This window comes from Poecilia reticulata, chromosome 13, assembly GCF_904066995.2.
Source record: "Poecilia reticulata chromosome 13, P_reticulata-male-v2, whole genome shotgun sequence".
NCBI classification, from domain to species: Eukaryota; Metazoa; Chordata; class Actinopteri; order Cyprinodontiformes; family Poeciliidae; genus Poecilia; species Poecilia reticulata.
Genome location: NC_088842.1, coordinates 20,964,643 through 20,985,036, shown reverse-complemented (window position 1 = coordinate 20,985,036; position 20,394 = coordinate 20,964,643). Strand labels below are relative to the sequence as shown.

Below are 20,394 nucleotides of genomic sequence, written 5' to 3'. Positions count from 1 at the left end.
GCTCCATTCTCCAGACCAACTAAGCATATAGCAGCTTTATTAAGAAATGTTTACAATCATAAATTAGTTCAAAATGCCAGTATGACCCTTGATTTTCTCGTATTGCACTACCACACCTTAAAAGGATGGTCTAAAGATCTTTAAAACTTAAGATTTACTCTGAAAAATGAAGGGAAAATAAAATAAAGGGGTACCATAACTCTGATAGAAAACAGCTTAGTCTCAAATCTTTAAGACTGACAGACAAGAACAAATTCATCGCGTCACATTACCACAAACGTCAGTGTATTTTATCAGATTTTTATGTCATGGTGCGGTCAGCATGTTTAAGGAAAATGGTGGGAGAATGTGTAAACATGACAGTTTTTGGCGCTCTTCTCAGATGAGACCTCCATACAAAAACCTGTGTGGCAGAAACTAACACTGTACATCATGCTGAACACACCATCTTCACAGTAAAACATGGTGATGGCAGCATCATGCTGGGCAGAAGCTTTACTTCAGCAGGGTCGGTGAAGCTGGTGGGAGTCCTGCTCCACATTAACATTTGGTATCAAGGTTTGACACCAAAAATATCAAATCTTGAATATTTTTTTTTTCAGATTCAAGCTCTGAAAAAAGCTTGAATGTGTAATTATGGTAAGGCTAGTTTTACTTAAGAGCAGTTTTCTCAATTTTTATAATAATTTTGAAGACCTATGCAATTTTTATTTTACTTCATAATCCTGAATTCATCTATCACATAAAATCTGAGTAAAATATATTGAGGTTTGCGGTTTTTAAGGTGACGATGTGAAAAAGTTAAATGGCTATAAATACTCTTCCTGTACAAAGTAAATTGTGAATTTGGGGGATGTAGAAATCTCTAAAAGATGGTTTTAATTACAAAACATCCAAATGAAACAAAGACAGCACGGTTGTTAATTTATGATTTAGATGTACTGTTCTGATTTATAGAGAATCACAATTAAGACTTCTTAATCCATAGTTTACTTAGCTTCTTTTAAGCAGTTTAGTTTGCCTGTTAACCTGCATAAATGCAAATTTTAACTCCAGCTGGTAGGTAATCATCCTTGTAATGTATTAACCAAGATATCCAAAGAGAGGCACTACGGTTGCTGAGCTTTTCTTGGGAACAGGAAACCCAATTTCCATAAAGTGGAGATAAACTGAGGAACAAAATACACAAGTTCTGCTGTGTGAACCAGCAAACCGGTGATCCGACCAAGGTCCAGTTAAAATGCCATGTTAGCTGATCTGAAATACACTATTTTGGCCCAAAATAAATAAATAACTATTCAAAAGGAAGGCTCCACTGGATAAAACTTTCTCTTTAAGTGCACCATCCGTCCGTCGCTCGAGTTTATTTAATGTAAGGTTGGATGGGCAGGACACGAGCATGAAAGGGTGGGCTTGAACATCTCATGGCAGCGTTGCAAATGGTACAGCTGGCTTCTTCTGAAAACTGATGAATATTCAGCAGAGCCGCTTGTTAAGCCTTCATCAGGGCTCCGACTACGGCGCGGGCATTGAGGCTGCGCAGGTCGTTGTAGGTCTGCCCCGTGCCCACGAACACGATCGGCTGGCCTGTGATGTAAGTCATGGAGATGGCTGCACCAACCTGCGGGGGGAAGAAGGAGACTCATGAGGGACTATTGGCTTTCCAAACGCAAATTATTTATAAGACCAGAATCAACTGGAAGACCTGTTGATTTACATTTTGTTCAAGTGCAGCACAAGGGGGTGTGAAATAATAAAAGAAAAAGGACATATACCTTGTCATCAATAGTGTCAAACTTTGTGAGAACAATTCCATCAATGAGGCGAGGCTTGTCAGACATGGAGTGGTCCGCCAGAGCCTGATTAAATTTCACCTGAGGACACAAACAGGAGAACATTGAAATATTCAGCTGAAATCTGAGGCCGACAGATGGAGGGGGGGAAGAAATGCATAAAATCATCTTTTCAGCCACAGAGGAAAAAACGGTGTGCAGGAAGCAACACATCTGCATCAACAAAAAACTAGTTTCCATGAAGCAACAGGTAAGTAGAGCGATGCTGACCTCTGGTGGCCACATTATGCATCAGACATTTAATCAAAACCAAAGAATAGTGGAAGATGCACATAAACATCTCTGAATAATCTCACAGAACTTTTATTAATCATTTAATAATAATAAACAGGACAGGGTCAGATCATATTAATTTATCTAAACCCCAACTGAAAACAGAAGGCAAACTTTATAACTTAATCAGGGGTCTTACCAGCTGGTCAACCGCTTCATTGCCCACCAGAGCCTCTCCAACAAACAGAACTAAGTCAGGCATGTTGACAGCAATAAGTTTGGCCAGAGCCGTCATTAGAGGGGCGTTGTCCTGCATTCGCCCAGCAGTGTCCACTAGCACCACATCAAATGCCTGGTTCCGAGCTTGGGAGGGAAGGGGAGAAGACAACATCGATGGTTAGGTCGTATTCATAACCAATGCACAACCTTGTAAAACTATTTATGCCCCTTGAACGTGTCTGTGTTTATTACAAAGGGAAACATTAATGCATTTTATTGGGATTTTGCACAACAGACCCACAACAGGAAGCAGCACATGTTGTGAAGGAATCTCTCCCAGCTTTGAACATGTAAAGACTGATTTGATTTTCTTGTAAAATGGCTCAAGCTCAGTCTATTTGCGTTTCGCAGGCTTTGTCTTTATTCTGCTGCTTCTGCCCATTTCTTACATTTCTGCAAGTCTTCTGCAGCTGACTTCTAGTGCTTCTGCAATTTTCACTAAAAATATTCAGCTTACAGCATTCGCAATGCAAATTTTTCTTGTTTTCCTTTAACTTAATTACGCGCTTTATCTGAGCAGGTCTGTCATATAAAATCTCTAATACACCGAGTCATCTTATTATAACCAGACAAACTGTAAAAAAAAAAAAAGAAAAAAGTTTGAAAAATACTTTTGCAAAGCATTGAAAATGGCCCAAAGAGGAAACATTTCTCCTACCGTAGGCAATGGCCTCCATTGCGATTCCAGCTGCGTCTTTCCCGTAGCCCTTCTCATAGAGCTGGACGACCGGGCGACCTCCGTGCTTCTCTGGGGGGTGAAGAGAGTTCAGGCGGCGCTGATGGGTGCGGAGCTGCTCCACCGCGCCCGCACGAAACGTGTCGCAAGCTGCGATCAGCACACTGAAACCGTTCTCAATCAGCCAGTAGGAGATCTGGACCAAAACAGGGAAAGTGGAACAGAATATGTGAGGGAAAAACTGTGCGTGTTGTCCAAATGGTAGGAGGAGGGATATGTGAACGATAAAAAGTATTGAAATAAATGTCAAGGCATGTCATCTCTCTGTGGCACCACTTTATTCTGCACTAATCTTTGCCACATTTAACAAAAGTTTTGAAGTACTGCCATAGATGTCGTCAAGAAACAATCGCAAACAGGAGGCAGTGGCACCGCATACCATCTAGCTCACCTTTGCTAGATTGGTGGACTTGCCAACGCCGTTGACACCGCAGAACGTGACGACAAACGGCCTGCGCTGGCTCTGAGCCTCCATGACGTCTCTCAGGATGTCCACCCTGCGTTTGGGCTGCAGGATCTGCACCAGGGAGTCCTGCAGGGCCTGCTTCACCGTCGAAGCCACAGCTATGAACACACACAAGCTTCTGTTGGAAACAGATTCTTTGGCGCCATTTACAGAGAAACTATTTAAAATCTAGTAGTCAGAAAAACATCAGATAGAGATAAATGTATATTGATGAATAGCAATACATGGTAACACTTTAATTTGAAGGGGTGTGCATAAGACTGACATGACACTGTCAAAAACATGACACAACACCTGCCATGAACATAAAGAAGTCTTTATGAATGTTTATGACAGTTCTCATGAAGTGTCATTCGGTACATAATGACACTTTTAATGCAAAGTTGCTCTAAAATTTGCACTGGAAGTCCAATAAAAGACCGAGACTGCGACGGCAGTGTGTCGGTTGGTCTGTTACCCAGAAAGCAGTTGGGCACAATATCGCAGCACCAACACCGTGAGTGAAACAACGACTGAGGCAGCCTACTATATAAAGTACTCGGGGACCACTTCTTTACAAATGTGGATGTGTAGTAATAGAGTACGGAACAAATTGGCAACCCAAGCTGAAGCGTCTATGCGCCTTATAGCGCGGGAAATACGTTAATGTCTCTGCAAAGAAATTGATAGAATCAATAGTATAAAATTATCGACACTGATTCAACCACACTTTCAATGTCCCTCATTTTTCTGGGTAGTAAAATCCTGAGCATAATGAATTGATACAAACTGCTTCTTTGGGTTTTGGCTTCATCTTATTATATTAAACTTCACTCTCAACTTCATAGATTAAGATCCACCAACAAGACAGATTTTGGAAAATGTATCTAAATAAACCATAAACAAGCTAAAGTAGATTTCTGTTTACGTATCTATTCACCATAATAAATCATTCAGATGCCTTTGAAAAAACCCCAAAGATGGATTCTGTTGCAATTCAGTTCACTTCAAGTAAAAGATCTTCACTTATCCCAAAAGAAGAAAAGCTCTGCAGTCAGTGTTGCAAAGAATCTAAAGGAGCCTGACTGTTGCTGTTTAGCAGTCTAATGACTGTCTTGATATTATAACAGTTCAATATCTTGGCAGCAGAGACGATATTTCACAGTAGCATCTCCAGGATGACACCAGTCATTGTTGACCAACACTGCTAATCCACCATGTTTGCTTTTGCCGCTCCTCTTTAAATCTTTGTCTGGCTAAGGTCAGAGCAAGAAGATGTTAAAAGTCATGATCATCGCACATTATGATGGATGGAAGAGATGATTTGAACTTCCTCCTTCTTGCTCTGCTCTTTGGTCTTGCTCTGACCCATGAAGCCTCTTCAATGCCTCTGGGATTCGGGGTCATAGTTCAGGTATTAATTGAGCTATTGAGATGCTAACTAATCAGCTGCTCCCAGTTATACACAACAACAACAACAAAACACTTTGTTACCATGATTAGGCATAATGAATATTGTCAGAAAATAAAAAAGTAAGACCAAAAATCTTCCAGCTGCACAGCATCCAAAGCCAAATGGAATAATTGTCCAAAAACACAATGCCTCAACCGGAAAAAATGAGCATAAGTATGCTAAGAGAACAAAAGTCTATAAAATAATGAAAACAAATTAAAACTGACACAACAGAGCTACACCAACATGCTGACACTATGAGCAACCCAATTCTTACATACTATAGGATTACCTAAATCTGCACAGATTTGTGTAATAAACTTCAGCTTATGGGTCCAGACTGAGGATCAAACTTTACCCAGACTGGCTGATGATGACCTGCACAAGCTTTTTGTTGCCAAATCTTAAGCAACATATGGGCTACTTTTGTTCAGCATCTACAAAAAATAAATCTGAGTGCAAAACAGAGTAGAAGATTTTTATTTATTTTTTTGAAGGAGAGAAATGCATTGCTACCACTATTCCCAAGAGATATCTCAGAAAACACAGCAACCAGATGTAATTCTTTGAAAAGTTGCATCACCAGGGGATCAGGCCTGGCTGTGGGTGTTGGTTTGGGTGTGGTGAATGCACTTACTGGTGAATGTGCCCATGACTTTGCCCTCCAGTTTCTTGGCCACAGACTCGCACAGCTGGGAAGAAATATCAGCTGCAACGTTCTTTGCTAGAGAATCAAAGAAAAAAGCATGAATGGTAAACTGAAACATCAGATCATCTGGTGTAAATAATCAAAACAGAAAGGGGCATGCAGTCCTACCAATGAGGTGGTCCCTCATTTTCTCCAGCACTGGCTCCATGTCCTCTCTAGACAGACTCTTAGAGCCCACCAGACCCTTCAGCATCCCAAACATCCCCCCAAAACCACCACTCTTTTTGGGACTGAGTGGTGAAAACAAACAAAGGAAAATGAATACCTGTTAGATCAATGTTTGACATGAAAAGTTAAGGCATAGGATCAGAATCAGCTTTATTTGCCGACATTATGTGCACAAATGAAACACTTCACCTTATCTTGCTTGTTTCACTGACAACCACTTCCTCTTCTTCCTCTTCCATCTCTCCCTCCTCGCTGGACTCGTAGTCCACAGAAAGCAGGTCGCCCTTCATGGAGCTGACCTGCATTTCCTGAAAAACATCCCAGATCTCTGAACTGAGCAGACAATGCTGCACCAAGAAAACCTCTGATGGTTCAGACCAAGGTGAACTTACTGGGTCAAATTGTGCTTCCAGGTTCTTTTGGTCTTCTCCAGGAGAAGCCTCTCCGTTCTTGCTGCTGTAGTCCAGGTTCTTGGTGCTGCTGCCTGCGTTGTCCCAAACGCGGTTCGCTTTCTCCTTTGGTTTTTGGGGCTTTGGGGACTTGCTGTGAGTAGTGAATATCATCATTATGAAAAGAATACAAATAAAATACAAACAACCACTCTGCCTCTTGGTATTCCACTATGCAGTTTGGAGCAGATGAAGTGGAAACTGAAATGATCAGCTTCCTCACCTCGGTTTTTCAGCAGGTCCCATTATGCGCTTGCGGAAGAAATCCTCCCTTTTCTTTTGCATGATCTCCTCAGGAGTTAAGCCTTGGTTGCCATTCATAACATCCTTCTGACCAGAAGGTGGGGTCTTCCCTTGATCCCCTTTGGGAGGCTCAACTGCAGAAGCTTGGGAAATAAAATTCAATTACACCCTGAGACATTCCCATTATGCAAAATAAGCCATTCCAGAATGTCACTTACCCTCCTTTTTGGTATTTTTATTCTTTTTTCCTGCCTGTTCCTTTGACTTATCTCCACCTTTTGTCTCAATCATTGACTTCACAGTTTTTTGGGATTTCTCGGATTCCTTAAAGGACCGCATGGGGGCAGGGCTTCGAGCTTTACTGGTTTCCTCCGCCTCTCTTTAGATAAAACAGAAAATTGAAATCAGAATGTAAAAGGACAAAGCAAACGATTTGTCGTATAGACCAGTGGTCCCCAACATTTTTATCACCGCGGACCGGTCAAGACTTGGCAATTTTTCTGCGGCCCAGGTTCTCTTTTTTTTTTTTTTTTTTTTATGCCCCAAATTTCCCCTTAAGACAATCTTAGAACGTCGCTCGCGATAATCGTAACCGATCATCCTGCTGTGTGTGGTATGCTAAGACTGATCGCGTCCAGTCGGTAGAACGTTGGGACTGCTCCGATCTAAAATCGGGCATATTCTCGCAGCGTGTGGGGTTTTTCCTGATTGGGAGCGAGAACTCAATCTGTTGAATGTGACAATTAGCCAATCAGAAAGCGCGGTGATGTATCTCCTGAATCCCAAACAGCTGAGCTGACATGCCCAAACGAGTCCGGTGGACATCGGAGATGATACGTGGAAACAGCATGAATGTTTATTCAGTATTTCGTACAAAGAATATCCACAGAAATGATAAGGAGCAGAGTTGGAGCAAAATTGCTACCACATTTGATAAACCCGGTAACTTTTCAGCTATCCATCATCAAATTAACGTGATGATGGTCAGGGCGTGATGCTTACACTAGCTATATGCATTGCAGATAGATTGTAGTTGTGACACAACATTAATTTGTACTAAAGCCTGCTCACACGGCAAGATTTGCTCTTGCAATGTGGCTGGACACACGAACCGACCACCCTGTTGTACTTTTGTTGGCTCGTGTTGTCACAGACGTTTTGAAAATCGGTCGACAATCCTAAAATTAGACAAAATCTAAAATCATGCCGTGTGAACCAGACTCAAGACTTACAAGCTCTACTCCTCTCCTCTAGCCCGCTGCCCCAACTCTCTTTGACTCTGGCTATGGTAACGTTTACACATCCCTTCAAAATAAGATTTGGATACGCCACGAAAACGAACATTTACTTACATGAAAATTTTAACTCACGACAAAGACAAATTAATGGGAGCTCTGAGCTTGTTTCTCTGCAACGAGACGGTCCTATCTGCGAAACAATGACACCCGATGCAGAGGGTGTTTGGTCTCTGTAATGGCGAAGCAGTTTGAAGCTTCACTGCCTCATTAGCGAGCCGGTGCATATTATGCAGAGCGGGCTTGGAACGTGGGTGTCACCTACCGATCCGGGATAAATCCATTCTCCTGTCTCTGGTCCTTCTCCCCTTTTCCAAAGACATCTGTTTCTTACTCATTGTGGGCTCAATGTTGGCTTGCAAGACGCAACCGAGAGAATACAGTTATAGGGTTTTGAAAATAAAAGATCCTCCAGACTCAGATAATACGTAAAACGAAAATATTTTATTTCTTGTGCGGCCCGGTGCCAATTGCTCCACTGACCGGTACCGTTCCGAGGCCCGGTGGTTGGGGACAACTGATATAGACTATTGCCTATTACACCCAAGCTATAACGGGAACTTTCATATCACAAGACATCAGCCCATTTCAGAAACATGAGTGAAAAATAACAGGCACAAACACTGGAAACTGCTCCATTTGTTTTGAGTTAACTTCCAGTAAAAGATTCAATGGTTTTCTGCGCTCAGTGCAACAACAAATTCGCCTCCATTTAACGCATAAACTGCTGTAATAATTGTGCAAAACAAATAGCAGAAGTATACAATTACTGGCTAAAGTATTGATACCTGGCTTTTTGAAATGTGACAACAATACAACAGTGGGATTATATGTGACTGACCAACACAAAGTAGCGATAATTGTGAAGGAAAAGTGTATGGTGCCACAGTTGCCTTGCAGCAGAGGCTAGGGCCTTTTTACATGGAGTCAGTATGTTCTCCTTGGGTCGGCATGCACTGTCTACTACTCTGGTTCCCTTCAACAATCCAAAACTGTAAAAGTCAAGTTAATTAGTCTGTGTACCTGCCTTTCAACAGTCTGAAATCTATAGGACTTTATTTTACAAATAAATATCTGAAAAATGAGGTGTGTGTTTGCTTTTAGTCTGATACCCCTAAATAAAATCCAATGCAATCAAGTTGCCTAATTTGTAAATGTCATCCAACTGTATCAGCACAAATACGGCCGTTCTGTGAAACCTTCAAAGGTTTCTCAGAGAACATTGCTGAACAAACATCATAAAGAGAAACAAACAACAATCCTCTAAGCTTTGGGTGCCTCGCAGGACGCTGTTCAGCCCATAACCTACAAATAAAAAGGGCATGATACAGTTTTGAGCCAACCAATTCAGGACTGTCCACCTAAAAATGACAAGTTGTGCAAAGGAAGCAAGAATCAGAAGCTGCCATGACAACCAATTATTACTTTGGAGAAGAAGCATTAATTCACTGCTCAGGTAGAAAAATCTGACAGCAGAATTATTAGTGTTGCACCCCATAAACTCATTCTTCATAGAAGAGTGGCAACGAGATAGACATTGTTGAAAGAATAGCAGAGAGAATCCCATCTGAAGCTGGAAGAAAGGTGCTCTAGTTGGATCAGCTGAAAGTTGAACTTTTTGGCTAAATGCACAACAATAAATGTTGAGAAACACACAAAAAAAATTTAATAAACAAACTTACACTGCACATCACCCTGAACACTCAATCCCTACAGCATAACACTATGCACTAGTTTGTGATGGTCTTTTACATAAAATAAAAATAAGGTATGGCAAATTTAGTTGTTGAAAAGGCACTGTATTAATATCAGGTGTAAAACGATGCAACTGAGTCATGACATGATGAATAAACTGACATTAGCACCACAAATATATAAAAAAAAGGTTAGATGTCACATGTGATGTGATGCAGGCACCTCCTCCCCCTATATGAATTGTTTCCAAGTGGTTAAGTTTACTTCCTTACCTTAGAAGTTTCTTGAATCTGTCCTCAAAGTCAAAGGTGTTGTTGAGAAGCTTCAGAGCTCCCTTTTGCACCAATTCATTCTTATAACGATCCCTGAAGTGAAGCTGGACATCATCTATAAACTTGTCCACATAAGTCAGCGTGAGGATCTTTTGAAAACCCACCTGGTTTGAAGAAGTCAAAGGTTGAAGCAAATTTAATCACAACTCATATGGCAATAATAACCACTAGGCACAGTTTAGGGTTCTATTAATTGTGCCTCTGTAGTGCTTCATATTACTCTTATTGTTGTCAATTTGAGACTTACCACAAATATCAACTCAAACTCATTGTCCAGTTTGTATTTTAGACTCAAAGCTTCGTGAGTGAATGAGTTGTTCCCACCACGCTCCTGTTAAAACAACCAAAACCAATGTTGACATGTAATCGTGAGCTCTAGATTTTAAGACGTATGTTGGGTCAGCAAGGTTTCCAGAAAAATATGAATGTGTTGTAGCAGAAAATGTGACAATTCTTAATATAAAAACCAAAATAGTGCACTTTTGCAAAGAAAACTACGTTTGTTTTTACTCTAATCATGCTAACAGCTAGCAGTCGCTAACCGCTAGCACTAGCTTAGCATTAGCTGCCGAATGCAGACTGCCATAAGAAAAGAGACAACAGAGAAAGTTCTGCTTTCTGTGTCTGTACCCTCACCTGAAGGATCACTGAGCGGATCAAAGCATTGACTGGCCCCGTGAAAGACTCACTAACCCCGGCTCCCTGAAAACACCACAGCACTATCCCCCCTTTGCTGAAGATGGTGAAGAAATCCAACATCTTGTCACCACGTATCTGGATTTGATTAAGCACACAGACATACAATGTATTAAAAGCACAAAGGAAATACTGTAATAAAAGATTAGCCCCCGTTAGCCTACAGTAAAACGATCAAATCTTAAGAGCTTACAGTTTAACGTCTGATTAATATCCCACGCGTAAAAAACCCCCAACACCGGTGGAAAACTGTTTTAGACACGTCAGATGATCACTGGGGAAGTGACGTTCAGTTCCGGTGTTGCGTCAAACTGAGTCCCCCCCCCGTTCACTTTAGTCTTCCGTGACATTTAAGTGAGATTTGTCAACAATTTCACTGAAATTGTCAGTTGACAATTAAATAGTTAAAATGCAACTATTTAATTAACTATATAATTAAATAGTTAAACAGTTAGATAGTGTAATTTGAACATCACACTATCTAATTTTAGGTTCAGATTCAGATCAGCTTTATCAAGTTACGGGGAGAGCTGGTTTGTGTCAGTACTTCAAACTTGTTGAAGTAGCACGTTAAGAAAAATACACACACAAGTTTTACAACTCAGCGATTCTTGAGAATAGGGACAAAACAGGTGCTATGGATAAAGCACAACATTTGAATAAAATGTACACAAAATAGAATTTTTCAAATATCTGACTAAACTAACCTGGGCCATGTGAGCACAACAATGTATATTTTTCTTGTGTTTGCTGAATTTTTTATTTATTTTAAACATAGTAGTAGGTGGATGGTGTCTTTAAAATCCCTTGTCCTGGAGCAGAACTCAATACATTATAATAGTTTAAAACAATTAAAGGAATACTCAGATAATGTATTATGACTATTAAGTATAAGTATTCATATACATAATTATAAAAGTATCAATAAATTGAATTAAAAATCATTTTTATATATTTTCCAACTCCATTGAAATGTGTCCCTAGTTTTTGTCTACACCATCAGACATAAAACGAATGTAAAAATATCAGGCATTATTGGAGGACACAGAACTTCTAAGGACCCCATGACCTCTTCATTTCTCTTCCTTTGCTAATAGGGCTAGTTAGCTCTGGTTAGCTTATGTTATTCTTAAGTTTTTTCTTCTTTTTGTTTGTCACAACCATGATATTTCAACACCATAACTGAAAATGTACAAAATTTTGATCAAATTTTGTGAAATATAAGCTTAAATTTGGTATAGTGTAAAGATTTCATGGACGATGAGCTACAATATGGCCTCCTTCAGAGTAACATCAAATAAATTGAGGTAGGTTGGCATTTCGTCAACTCTGTCAGATGTCAACTCCATCAGAGATATTGTGACTCTTTCAGTGAAATTGTTGACAAATCTCACTTAAATGTGTAATTAATTCATTTTAATGTATTTTACATAAATTGCATTATTTCACATGTATCAAGTATTTCATTTTACTCACTAGTTTATCACCACCTTCAGTTCTGTGTCAACTCCGTCATGCAGCGTCAACTCCGTTTCTTTTGTTCCTTGAGAAGCATTTGTCTGTAAAACAGAGTAAAAAATATCACTAATAGGGTCATTAAAATTATTTTATTTTTATTTTGTCAGATGGTGATGACAAAGTTCTGGGTCAGGTCGATTAAAAATGTAATTAAAAAAAATGTTGTAACTGGGAGCACCTTAGCCTCTTTACATTTCCAAAACATTATTTGTCATATTTGTATACATAAGGTTGAGAAATAATTTTAAAAATTGGGGAAAAATTAAACCCATTTTGTCCCTATTCTCAAGAATCACTGAATTTCAAAAAATAGTACAATGTCAAATTATGGCGGAATAACTGTGTTCTAATGGAGTAGGAGGTGTTGCCCAATGTTGACCTTAACTTATTTTGAATCCTAATCTCTAAATCTGTCACTTCCACCCCAACATTAATATTATTTGCCTTTCAGAATAATAATCCATCTATGACAGGCTAAATAAATACATCTATGATTGCTCCCCAAGCATGTCAAAGCATGAAGAACATGCCTCAATAAGCTCTTAGTACATTTAGATTTTTGTGTGTAGCAATGTTTAGCTGAAATTGTTCTATAATAATGCCATGTGTTTTCCCATGCCAAAGTGGGAAAACAAGCCTTACACATATGCAACAATTCACAGGTGTAAATTTAGTCAGCTTTGCTAAAACATCAATAGGCCTACCATGTTAAGTATTGCTTTTTGGCAGCTGGTCAGATTTTTCTTCTGTTTTGACATAATGTCCTTTAATGTAATGTCCAGTATTATTTGCAGTGTTTACATATTCATCCATTCTGAATGAGCTCACACTATAATGAGGTTGAAATATCTGCTACGAAAAAATAAATATTACAATTGAAATCTACAAAGAAATTATGAAAAAAAAGCATTTACTTTGTGATTCATTTCAATTCAAGCACTGGGAACCTGAGACAAAGCTTCCTGTTAATGTGATTTGCATTTAAATTTAAAAACTGCGGTTTCCTTTCCCCTCCTGTGAACGTCCCTGGAAGGCTAAATTTAAAAGAGAAAGTATCTCAGAAGTTTTTTTATTGTTGTTTTTTTTATTTTGCTCAGTTTTATTTTGTTTAGCTGATGATGAACAATTTTCAAACCACCACATTTATAGAATTTAATACATTTTTACTTTTCTGACTGTTTACTTGGCCTACTTAAGGGCTAATTAATTACTTAAGGGTCAACGAAGCATAAAGCTAGAGCTGACTTTGCATTTGAAAATTTGCTGCACACGTCTCTTCCAATTGTAACTTCCTCTTTTTTAAGGCGATGTTAGGTGTCAGTCTGTTTGTTGAGCTATAGTTTCTCTGAGAAACGTATGTGTCTAATGAAGGTTTTGTCAAGTTACATCAGTTATTTATTTGCTGGGAAGATTTTGGAGAGCTAAACAGACATGATGGTATTAACAACATGCATGGTAAGTTTGTGTATTTCATGTTTGTCATGCCAAGCTTACTTTATCTATTTGATTATTTCTTTTCTTAAAGAGTTGACAACTGCATGAGTTCTACAAGTTTGTTTTTGGTAAAAAAAAAACAAAAAAAAAACAAGAAAATCAGACAGTTTTGTGTGGGTAATATATGTTACATGGTGTAGATTGTAATTCCCAACTTCTCCTCTAGCAAGGCAGTGAAGGATTTATAAGAACAAGTATGAATTCAGTTGAGAAAACTGAAACTGAGAGGGCTCGCTAGCCATCTGTGTGTCTCTGAGTGTATGTTGCACCAAGCTATTGATATAATATTAAGTCCAGGGTGAGTTTTCTGTGCCGGAGTGCGCTCAAAAGGTAGTCTGGACATGTCATTTAGAAGAACGGATGTATTCAGGAGTTCAACCTAATCTTCTTTTAACAGCATTCACAGTTGGTTTCAAAAGCTTACACACCCCTGCTAAGATGCGGCATCTGACAAAAGTGGATACTTGCCTCACACTTGTTTTATGTCTTTTTTAAATATATTTTTTCATGGGATATCACTGAAGATATGACACTTAAGTACAATGCAAAGAAGTCAGTAGACAGCTTGTATAACCATATAAATTTGATGCTCCCTCAAAATAATTTATCACACAGCCATTAAAGTCCAAACTGCTGGCAACAAAAGTGAGCACACCCGCTAGTGAAACTGTCCAGATTCTGGCCAAATAGCAATTTTCCTTCGCAGGTGTTGTATGTCTAGTTAGTGTGACATGGTCACAAGAGTGAATGAGCAGCAGGTGAGTTAAATTTAGTGTTATTGCTTTGATTCTTTCTCATACTGGTCACTGGGCGTTTAACATGGCACCACGTGGCAAACAGTTCCCTGAGTATCTGAAACAGAGATAATTTTTGCCATGCATAAATATGGCCTCTTCTTTTGGCCTACAAGGGCTAAAAGAAGATTGCTCTGAAAATGAGCAGCAGCACGGTGACGAAGACCGGTCGCCCTTAAAGTAGGCCATGTCATGGTCGACCGAAGAAGTTGAGTGCACAATGCTCAGCCTCATACCAAAGTTGTCTTTTGAAAACAGACATACAGTTGAGACCAGAAGTCAATATAAAGACACATACATGTCTGACTATCTGAAGTTAAATCAGACGAAACTTCTATTTTATGAGTTAGATTTAGCAAAATTACCCCTCTTCACTAAATAACATTGATATTGAGAGAATGTTATTATTTAGTGAAGTGTACTATTATTTAGTGTCTTAAAAACTAAAGGTTTACATAACTAAAAAATATTCCACAATAAAGTCCTCAAACTGTTTGCATTAGATAACATTGATTATTGAAACCCTGTCTTGTGGTCTGGTGAGACCGAGGTAAACTTATTTTTTTTAGATAGTGTCAAGGGCAACTAGGTGAGGAGTGTGTTATATAAGCAATCAAGCGCGGTGGTGTGAATGTCAATGGTTTGAGGCTACATGAGCTGCGGGGAGCTTCATTAAGGATACCGCGCCGAAGCTGAGTACGTTCCCTTCCTTTCGGAAACCTATCCTGAAGTGACCATTGCCTTGCTAAAGAAAGGAAAGGAAAGGAGGTCTGGCCAAGAAGGTCTCCAAAGCTAAATCCTATTGAGCATCTACAGAGCAGAGTACAAAGTCTCTGACATCCACCAGCTTAGTAATGTCTCCACAGAGGAGTGAAAGAGAAGTCATAAACTCTGAATCTGTAGAGTGCTATAGAGTGGTTTGATCGTGTTACTGACATGATGAAACCACTTAAAAAGATGAACTATTGCGCTTTCATTCCATGTGCACAAAAGCTTTCAATAAAAAAATATTTTACCCTAAATGCAGTATCAGTATCACTCATTTTCTCTGCAGTAATTAAGTCAAACTTAGTGCCATCTTGTGACGTAATCAAGATAAGTTGAATTGTAAAAAACTAAGAAGCAGAGGGAGATCTGAGTGATTTCTCTGTGGTTTTGGAGGAAGAAGTCATGCAGTGATGAAGAAGAGGGAGCTGGTCCTACTGAGGGACTGCAAACCTATTTTTTAAGCGTTATAGCTCAGGAAGTGCAGATGACACCAATATTTATGAGGAAGAAGGGTCCAACAGTGAAGGGTTGGAGCTGCACATCTGTCACCTCCAAATAACTGAATGGATTTGGAGGCATCAGTCCACTTGGTGAAGTGATGTTGCATTGATGTTGATGTTGCTGATAATCCCTCTACTGTACAAGATTGTACAGTTATCAGAAGTAGAAAAATCAAACTCAAGACCTGGAAATAAGAAGAATGGGAAGGCTGCAATAAATGAATACCATAATCAGAATATGTTGGAACGCACACAGGTCTTCAACCAGTTACTGTAAAGTGACTGGATTACTTGAATTAATCCACAATAAAAGATGAATAACTATACATGGATATTCATATTCAGTCAGTGATTTGAAGGCAACAGATGTCCAGTTCCAACATTTCACTCACACTCTTCTTCTACAGAAATGTTGGAGTCATCTTTGCTTCCTGAACTATATGGCTCAAAAAATTATAGGGTCAGCTACATCTGTCCATCCTGGCCATTCAAAAAAAAAAAAAGGAAAACTTTGGGCACAATTTTTATATTTTTGACTCATGTGGTGTACTTTTGTTTATAAACATTTAGACATTAAAGGCTGCATCTTGAATAATAATAATAATAATCATCATAATAATCATAATGACATTCAAGCTGTACCCCATATAGTATCTTCAGTGATGTCCCATGAACATATACTGTATAACATTTAAAAAAGTGGGAGCAGTGCACTCACTTTTGTGAGATACTGTACCAAGACCTTGTGATGTAGAAATAGAAAACCATGGAAAAACATATAAATGAATCTCCTGTTTATCCTGTTTAGCTCAACAAACAAATTGCAAAATATGAAACATTGCAGAGTTGCATTCTCTTGGCTACATAGCTACGCACATCCACTCTATTACTTTATTGTAGAACCTAATCATTCATTTGCCAGCTTCGTCCCCAAATGAAGGTCATCTCTTCATTTGGTCATCTCTCTCCCAGAGCCCTGTTCAGGTGACCTCGTGGATTTTCTGTCACATTTATTTCTGCACCCTGGCAGGGCTGCTTTGAAACTTGAATTTTCTCCTGGTGAAGTCATTCTTTTGTGTATAGGGTGGAAATTTTAAATGTTCTTCTGTGCTAAATAAGTTGCCACAGTCACTCTGGACTTTTCACTTTTGTCTTAGATAACTTTGAGTAAATTCTGATCTAAGGGGCAATGTAATCTCAGAGCTCAAGGAGGAATTTACCTTATGTAGTAACACCAGGTAGTGAGTTTCTGGAGCTTTTGACCTGTGTTTAGAAAACTGTAAAAAAAAAAAAAAAAAATATATATATATATATATATATATATATATATATATATATATATATATATATATATATATATATATATATATATATAAATGAGGCATAGAGATATCGGGAAAAGGGTCTATGTACTTATGCAACATTTTTTATTTAGTCCAATTTTGCTACTTAATTTTAAGTCACTGTTAAAATGTATTTCCCCTTCAAGATTAACATAGATTAAAATAAGTGAGCAAGTCCTAAATACGTTTTTTATGCTTTTTTTTTCAGGATGGTTCCTAAAACTTTTTAAATCTGGAAGGCAAAACAAGAACAGCAAAGCAGGCGATAAACCAGCAGGGGCTGCTAGCTTCGAATCTATATCACCTTCATCTGCATCATCAGAAAGAACATCCGTTGCAAAACCACAGCAGTTAAGGACAGCTCTGAGTTCAGAGCTGAGATGGAAACGGAAATATGACGTGTTTGTGTGCCACAGCTTCGCCCAGAAAGACATTGATGAGGCAGAACGCCTGGTTTCGTTCCTTGAGACCCCACCCCGCAGCCTCAGGTGCTTCCTATGGCACAGGGACTCATGTCCAGGAAGTGCTATATCCACAGAGTTTTGCAAGGCCCTGGAAAACAGCCACCTTCGGGCTCTGCTCATCACTCCCAACTTTGTGCAGGATGATTGGTGCAGTTACATGATGCACCAGACCCTGGCAGAGAGACCCATGTCCAACACGATGATACCCCTTCTTCTTGACTTGGCCCACTCTCAGTACCCACAGGAACTGAGGTTCTACTACTACATTGATCTGAGCAGGAATCATGACTACGGTTTCAATGTCGTCAATAAGACCGTACAAAGTTGTAAGTACACAAGTTAAGATAGTTGTTAAGGGCCATGTCGACAGCCAACACCCTCTTTACTTTGAATATCTAAATTGAGGACACATATAGGAAGCCCTCGCAGTTTTGTCAGATTGCATTAGTGAAAACAAACTTTTTATGGCATATGACGCGTTACAATAAACATTGAGTCTGCTTGGAGTTGAATTACATTCACCCGTTTGTTGTTTGTTGTCAGAAAAGTAAGGAAGATAGACGGCTGCATTATATTGCATACTTTGGTAGAAGAGATCTTTGTCTGATAGCCTTTTTGTTTCTTAGATTTGGAGAAGTTGATTCAAAGTGAAGAGAAATTGAACTACAGCTTGGGTGACTCATCTGAAGCTGTGCATCAGATGGAAGAGACGACACGCAAGGAAGCAACATGATGTTGGTGCAAAACCCGGCATCTTGCAGATCTCAAGATTTCTACATGACCAGAAGGGATGCAGCAGAGAGATAAAAGCATCAGAGACATTTGCTATGATCAAGACTAAAATAAATCTATGGTTGTGTAATAAACACACTACTGCTGATGACTAAACCCACATTACGGATACTTTTGGTCACTTCCTGCAGTGTTTTGAAAAGCTGTTTCACTCTAGGGACTTCTTTAGTCATACTGGGTGGTGTGTTCAAGATGTTCTCACACCTCAACACACAGTCATCTTTGCAGGAAACTGTAACTTCTTTTCTTTGTCAGATTTAAAAAATGTTGTTTGGACATGAAGCACCCACCCATAACAAATTCCTTTAAAAATAAAATCCACTTTTACACTTGGCTTGAATTTAGAGAAAAGGTTATGTACAGAAATATATTTTTAAAAATAGGTCCTCAGACTCATCTCATTGAAATATTTGGTAACACTTTATTTGAAGGGGGGGTGAATAAGACTGTCATGACACTATCATAAACATGACATAACATCTTTGTTATAAAAGTATTACTGATTGCACTTTAAAAATTAGGTAACTTTATGTTATTAAAGCTAAAGTTTAAACAGTAATGATTTCTTGGTTAATGTGAAGTTGGTCTGTAGTTAAAAATAAAACAACATAAAAAAGACAAGAAGACAGGAAGGAAATTGGGATCAGTGGAATTACAGCTAAACAAAAGAAGTTGTCAAGAAACAGAGAGCTAATTAAAAACACAGTAATAACTCAAACCACATAGTTGGAATCAAAATTGTTCACACCCACTGCAAATTACAGTAGGTTTATTGGTATAAGATACATCCAAGAACACAAGTATCTTAAGACAAACTAATATTACAAGTTTTCTTTTTCCTCTAAATTAATACTAGTGCATTTCATAGACAGCTCTTGAGTTCTACGAATCCTACAGTTCAGGCATTCAACCTTTGACCTTTTCATATGATGTATTGCACTGTGCTGATTAAAATCTCAGTTTTTGTTGCTACCAAGTCCTGCCACAACTCTTTGGAAGTTAGTTAAGAATTTTTTTTTACCAGTTGTCTCCTCAGAAATCAAGGAAAGTCCTTGATAGAATTGCCCTTAACCTCAAACTTACAAACCAATTATACTGTATGTTTGGGAACATTAGAACCTTTTCTGTATTTTGTTTCACTGATTTTGTTTGTTTGCCAATTCTCTTCAGCAAACTGTTATGTTTTTTTTATTGAAAAAAAAAAATGAAACTATCAATAAACCTGACCTGCAATGAAGTGTTTGCAACTGTAAATGCCAGAACACTGGCCCAAAGTCAGTAGGTTCATGCAGTCATCTAAATGATTGAACACCTATTGACAATGACTAAAAATTTTGGTAAATTCCAACATTATGAAAAATGGAGCTTGTTTTAATTTTTCGAGTCAAATAGTCTGGATCTTTAAGGATCCCCAAATGTCCTTGAAGGCACCCTGTTTTTTTGTTAGGACAGGTATCGTTATGCAAAGTAGTAAATGGTCTCTACTTGTATAGCACTTTATCAAGTTCAGAGGACCCCAAAGGGTTTTACACTACATTCAGTTATTTACCCATTCATGCATACATTCACATGCATACATGTGAATGTGGTGGTGGTGAGCACAATTGTGGTGGTGCTCACCACCACAATGTAGGTGGTGAGCTACATTGCTGATAGAAGCGACTGTTAAGATTTGCTTATTTAAATATACAATCAGTATCATTAAATCAAACAGATAATTAGGGAAGTGTTGTTTATAATGTGGACAGAGCGTTCTATATTTCCCCACATGGCTTGTGCCGCTTCCATGTCTTGGATTTTATTGATGCTGCCTAAACCTACCCGCTTGCCAATCCCCCTAAACAACAGCAGACATTTAGGTCCTTAATAAAAAGGCCCTCTATAATCATCTATTTTATGGTGAGCCAGCATTTTAATGGTGAAAATGTGAGTAATCTCCAAAAGGCACAGATGCTCTCAAGGGCTTTTAGAAATCCTATGACACACACACATACAACAGACACACACACTTTGCACGCGCACACACACACGCATACAGTGAATTTGAGTGGTTATAAAATAGGAATACAACTTGACATTTCAGAGGAAAAACAACTTCTAAAAGCAACCTTGAGGCAATCTTTACACCACTCACAGTCATATCAAGATCTTCACC

At 38.8% G+C, this 20,394-nt stretch overlaps 2 protein-coding genes across 3 annotated transcripts; one reads left to right on the top strand and one right to left on the bottom strand.

Moving 5' to 3' along the window:
- Positions 1-20: 20 nt before the first annotated feature.
- srpra (SRP receptor subunit alpha) lies at positions 21-10,882 on the bottom strand. Of its 2 annotated transcripts, none has more exons than XM_008425978.3 (15): positions 10,760-10,882; positions 10,507-10,644; positions 10,118-10,201; positions 9,811-9,974; positions 6,767-6,927; positions 6,529-6,691; positions 6,249-6,399; positions 6,046-6,164; positions 5,797-5,918; positions 5,617-5,703; positions 3,473-3,645; positions 3,004-3,217; positions 2,266-2,429; positions 1,776-1,874; positions 21-1,621 (listed from the first exon to the last, which is right to left on the bottom strand). In XM_008425978.3, exons 2-15 carry the CDS (start codon positions 10,627-10,629, stop codon positions 1,493-1,495), a joined length of 1,953 nt encoding a protein of 650 aa, XP_008424200.1. In that variant the 5' UTR covers positions 10,630-10,644; positions 10,760-10,882; the 3' UTR covers positions 21-1,492. The 2 variants fall into 2 exon arrangements, with proteins under 2 accessions (XP_008424200.1, XP_008424201.1); XM_008425979.2 differs by having other exon boundaries at positions 6,529-6,682.
- A 2,270-nt stretch (positions 10,883-13,152) lies between these two features.
- Positions 13,153-19,346, top strand: tirap (toll-interleukin 1 receptor (TIR) domain containing adaptor protein). The gene is made up of 3 exons (XM_008425977.2): positions 13,153-13,539; positions 17,192-17,773; positions 18,074-19,346. Exons 1-3 carry the CDS (start codon positions 13,533-13,535, stop codon positions 18,178-18,180), a joined length of 696 nt encoding a protein of 231 aa, XP_008424199.1. The 5' UTR covers positions 13,153-13,532; the 3' UTR covers positions 18,181-19,346.
- Positions 19,347-20,394: the final 1,048 nt, after the last annotated feature.

What these genes read in the sequence shown, in the direction of transcription:
- srpra (XM_008425978.3), bottom strand. Translation starts at nt 10,629, where the DNA reads ATGTTGGATTTCTTCACCATCTTCAGCAAAGGGGGGATAGTGCTGTGG. An exon ending in AATGAGGGACCACCTCATTG is followed by an intron (nt 5,704 to 5,796) that starts GTAGGACTGCAT and finishes TTGATTCTCTAG; the next exon opens with CAAAGAACGTTGCAGCTGAT. An exon ending in AGTCATGGGCACATTCACCA is followed by an intron (nt 3,646 to 5,616) that starts GTAAGTGCATTC and finishes GTGTGTTCATAG; the next exon opens with CTGTGGCTTCGACGGTGAAG.
- tirap (XM_008425977.2), top strand. An exon ending in CAATAAGACCGTACAAAGTT is followed by an intron (nt 17,774 to 18,073) that starts GTAAGTACACAA and finishes TTTGTTTCTTAG; the next exon opens with ATTTGGAGAAGTTGATTCAA.